The sequence below is a fragment of the Plectropomus leopardus genome, unplaced genomic scaffold (genome assembly GCF_008729295.1).
Source record: "Plectropomus leopardus isolate mb unplaced genomic scaffold, YSFRI_Pleo_2.0 unplaced_scaffold17453, whole genome shotgun sequence".
Classification (NCBI taxonomy): Eukaryota; Metazoa; Chordata; class Actinopteri; order Perciformes; family Serranidae; genus Plectropomus; species Plectropomus leopardus.
This window is the reverse complement of record NW_024618780.1, coordinates 1-4303: the sequence shown is the minus strand read 5'-3', so window position 1 is coordinate 4303 and position 4303 is coordinate 1. Positions and strand designations below refer to the sequence as shown.

The 4303-nt window shown below is 40.3% G+C and overlaps 1 protein-coding gene across 1 annotated transcript; it reads left to right on the top strand.

Annotated features, from left to right (window-relative positions):
* The first annotated feature begins 186 nt into the window (after positions 1-186).
* On the top strand, positions 187-2966 carry LOC121964849 (UPF0705 protein C11orf49 homolog). The gene is made up of 5 exons (XM_042515033.1): positions 187-296; positions 756-966; positions 1230-1339; positions 1908-1971; positions 2292-2966. Exons 1-5 carry the CDS (start codon positions 221-223, stop codon positions 2458-2460), a joined length of 630 nt encoding a protein of 209 aa, XP_042370967.1. The 5' UTR covers positions 187-220; the 3' UTR covers positions 2461-2966.
* Positions 2967-4303: the final 1337 nt, after the last annotated feature.

Sequence of the window (4303 nt, the reverse complement as noted above, 5' to 3'; positions counted from 1 at the left end):
CCATACTATACCATACTATACTATACGATACGATACTATACTGTACCGTACCGTACTGTACTGTACTATACTATACAATACTACTGTCAGGATATATTAAAAGTTTGAGCAGGAAAGACAATAACTTACTTTTATAAAAGGTACAGCTTTATGTAGCTGACCGAAGTCTGATGTAAAGATGTTTTCTGCTTTTCTTTTCTTGTCCTGTAGAATTGTTCTGATGGACGACGCCATCGACTGTCTGATGTCTTTCTCTGATTTCGTTTACGCCCTCCAGCTGCAGTTTTACTACCAAGGTACACCGTAAACTGCAGTTTCCACGTGTCACTACAGTCCAGTTTTGCTGTGATCTTTATTAATGTGTGCGTGTTAAGGATCTGCGTTTGTTTCTTCTTATTTCTCAACAAAATCAAATTCAAACAGTTTGAATTTGATTCTTTACAGAAAGTTAGATGTTGTACACATTTTTTAAATCCATTTTTGTTATAGATTTATTGTTGTTTCACCCATTTCGGGGCTAAATTCTTGTCAGATATCTGATATGAAAATAATAACAGAAAATGATTCACTGCCAATAGTGAGCAGGGACTAATCTACCCAATTTGACAAGATGGAGTTATATTTAATTTATTTCTAATATCTAAGTTATAATGAAAGCCAGTGTCAGCGGTCTAATCCCATTTCATAACAAAAACTGAATCAAAGAGAGCTTCACCTCCTGACGTCCAGCTGCCGATCGTCCTTCGTGTCTGCAGAGTTCCTGGACAGCGTGCTGCTCATCTACCAGGACCTGTTAGCGGGGAAGAGTCCGAACACCGTCATCGTCCCCACGTCCACCTCCATCGAGCAGCTCCCCTCTGTGGCTGCGGAGGAGAACGACACGGAGGAGCAGCGGCAGCAGGACGGAGTGGATCCGTCCACTCTGGCTCAGTGTGTGGACGCCCTCTGTGAGCGGTTCAAACACAGGTAAAACACCTGCACAGTCACACAAAATCCAGTGTTAGCATCCATATCAACACTCTTTCAATATTTGTGCTCTTGAGTGTTTTTCAACCTCAGACACACAACTTTAACCCTTCGAAATGTGAGCAAATTGGCTTTGTTTCTGTCGAACAGGTGAAGAGAATGCAAACAGCAGCTTAACAAGAAATGACATGCAGCACTGATTTGTTGTTGCGTGTGTTATAGCAGACTGTTTTGTGTGTGTGTGTGTGTGTGTGTGTGTGTAGTCATCCTCCCAGGTCCTGTATAGGGGAAGTACTGGAACAGACCAACAAAGTCTCGTACTACAGCTTCTTAATGAGCCTGGCCAAACACGAGACCATCAACCAAAATATTGGTAGGTAAATATTTGACATGACCGTGCTGCTGCTGCTACTACATACAAAGTTGTTGTTGAAACTGCATATGCTAATATCTACTTTTAATCTGGAGTTCATGCTGTAGAGCTGTAAAGCTGCAGGGTTGGCAGCAGTTCTCTGAGCTCATCACACAAGTGGCCTCTTTCGTTGATACTACTAGACTGCTTTCCCCCCGCCTGTGAACACACCGCTGCAGCACACAAGTCTGCTTTTCTGTCAGTTTTTGTGTGTGTGTGTGTGTGTGTGGGGGGGGGGGGGGGGTTTGTTGGTGTGTCCGTGCGACGTCACATACAGGCAGGAGAACAGGTAAACTGTATACAGCAGCAAGAACAGACGTCTTTGAAAACTTACGGTGGTTTCTTCTCTTTAAATATCTGAATTTTTCAGTTTCTCTTTCAAACTCGGTGCAGATGTATTTGGATCGATGTTTTAGCTGCTTAGGAGGAGAAGGAGGATGATTAGTGAGGGTGTGTCATTGCCTCTCACCTGGTAAAGGAACTGAAATTAGTGCGTTCACCCAGGTGATGTATTCCCATTTCTCTGCAGGAGCGTTACCCAGCAAGGCAGAGCTGCTCATTGACCCAGAGATGGACCAGGAACTGGACAAACTGTGAGAAAACACACACACACACCAATGTTTTAGCTGCTTAGGAGGAGAAGGAGGGTAATTAGTGAGGGTGTGTCATTGCCTCTCACCTGGTAAAGGAGCTGAAATTAGTGCGTTCACCCAGGTGATGTATTCCCATCTCTCTGCAGGAGCGTTACCCAGCAAGGCAGAGCTGCTCATTGACCCAGAGATGGACCAGGAACTGGACAAACTGTGAGAAAACACACACACACACACACACGCATTTTCTGTTTTCTCTGCTTTCCTCTGTTCTCTCTTCCTTTGTTCCCTTAATATCTCTTTTCTCCTTCCACGCTGTCCAGAATCGCTCAAATCTCAGTGAGTCCAGGCAGCAACAGCAGCGGCAGCGCGGTGGGCGCGCTGAAGGAGGTGCAGAGGAAGGCCTCCCCCAGGAGGAACATCCACCACAGGAGGAAGATGGAGGTGGAAAGCGACGGCTCCACAGAAGAGACGGACTCCTCTGAAAACTGACCTCTGAGCTTTCACCACTGCGTGACTCTTTAACGGCTGTGTGGTCAAACATGTCTTTGCCATTACTATGGAAACCCACTAACTAGAGGCAGATCAGCGCACACGTCACACGGACAGAACACACCATCGTCTCGTTGTCTTTGTGCTGTGTGGTCCCGGTCTCATGTCTGCATGTGGTCATGTGACGTGCTGCTCTGCTGCTGCAGGGCGTAATCTGACCAAACTAAATGTTTGCATTGGTGGTCTATATAATCAAGCTGATTATAGATATATAACAGTAACACTCCACATACAGTATGGTTCTCTGTCTGTTGTTAAGCATGTTAAAGAACACACTCTTATTCCTGTCTGTTCATAACCTGCTCAAGCATGAACTGTATTTATAGCGCTAATGTATTTATTACTTTTTTCATTGAAGAATGAAACAGAGCTCAATATGTGAATGTGATAGGACACTAATCAATATCCTCACTCACACTGTGAATAATAAAGACGTAACTGTGAAACCTGATTTAGACAATTCTGTTGGTCAACCTTAACTGATATATGACTGATACTGTATTTGTAATAAAGGGAGTGTGAGTTGGGAGACACAGCAGAGACAGATTTCAATATAATATCCTGACTTAATGTCCCAGGAATGTTAACCCTTTGAAACCTGAGAAAATCCACCTGATTCTTTTTCAAGAACATAAGGAGTCAATGACCCAAATACTGGTAAGACATTGAAATTACAAGAAAATTATCAATACATTAAAAAACAAAAAGTAAAAAAACATATATGAACAAGGAAAAAAACCCAAAACAAAACAAAAAATTGAAAAAAAGATATATATATAATTTTTCTGTAAAATAATTTCTGAAACACATAGTAATTATAAATACAATTTTCTGGAGGAAGAAAAAAGTAAGAAGTACAAGAAAATTACCTGAAAATTGGTTTTAAAAAAAGAAAAAAAGCTTAAAAAAGCCAAATTGATGCAGCAGATATCCGGACTTTCTGTCCCAAGAATGAGGCGAACTCTTTGAAACCTGAAGAAATCAATCCGATTCTTTTCAAGAACATCAGAAGAAGGCAATGAGTAACTTTTGAAGAAATAACACAAATTTTGGCAAGACATTTAAGTTACAAGTGAATTACCAAAAGAAAATAACCTGAAAACAGTGCTTAAAATGTTACTTTTTTCTATAACATAATTTCAGAAGCATATATTAATTGTAATTTTTTAGAGTAATATTTTCTGGATTTTTTACACTATTTTTTGTTGTCTTAAAAAAATATTTCTCAATGTCTCTTTTCTTTGTCAGGTTATTTTTCTTGCCACCTTTTACCAATTTCTTCAATCTCATGCAATTTGCAGGATATTTCTTGCAAATTTGCCTTTTTTTCCATGTTTTCAAAATAAATCATCTGTTTTGGGTTTTAAGGTTTAAATGTTTGTAAAAGTCGACACAAGAAAACTCATGTCGATTCAGATTTTTGACTTTTGGCTTAAAGTCCAAATACACTGAATCTTCATTAAGCACATGTATTCTAAGCGCAGTTGTAAATGTGATTTATTGACAAGAATAACCACCACCATTATCACCAGTCTGTGTGTCTTCTGTGTCTTCATTTTACAACATCGATATCATGCGGTGTTACACCCAGGTTTTGGTCAAACCAACAGCATACAATAATAGATCCTATACAAACATACATACATACAGTATCTATACAGGATATATCTATATTGATGAGTCATGTACAGTAGATCCCCATGGTGTTCGAATCACAATAGTGGAATACATAGAAAGGACACTTTCTGGTGGATCAGAACAACTTCCTGCGGTGCACCTCAGA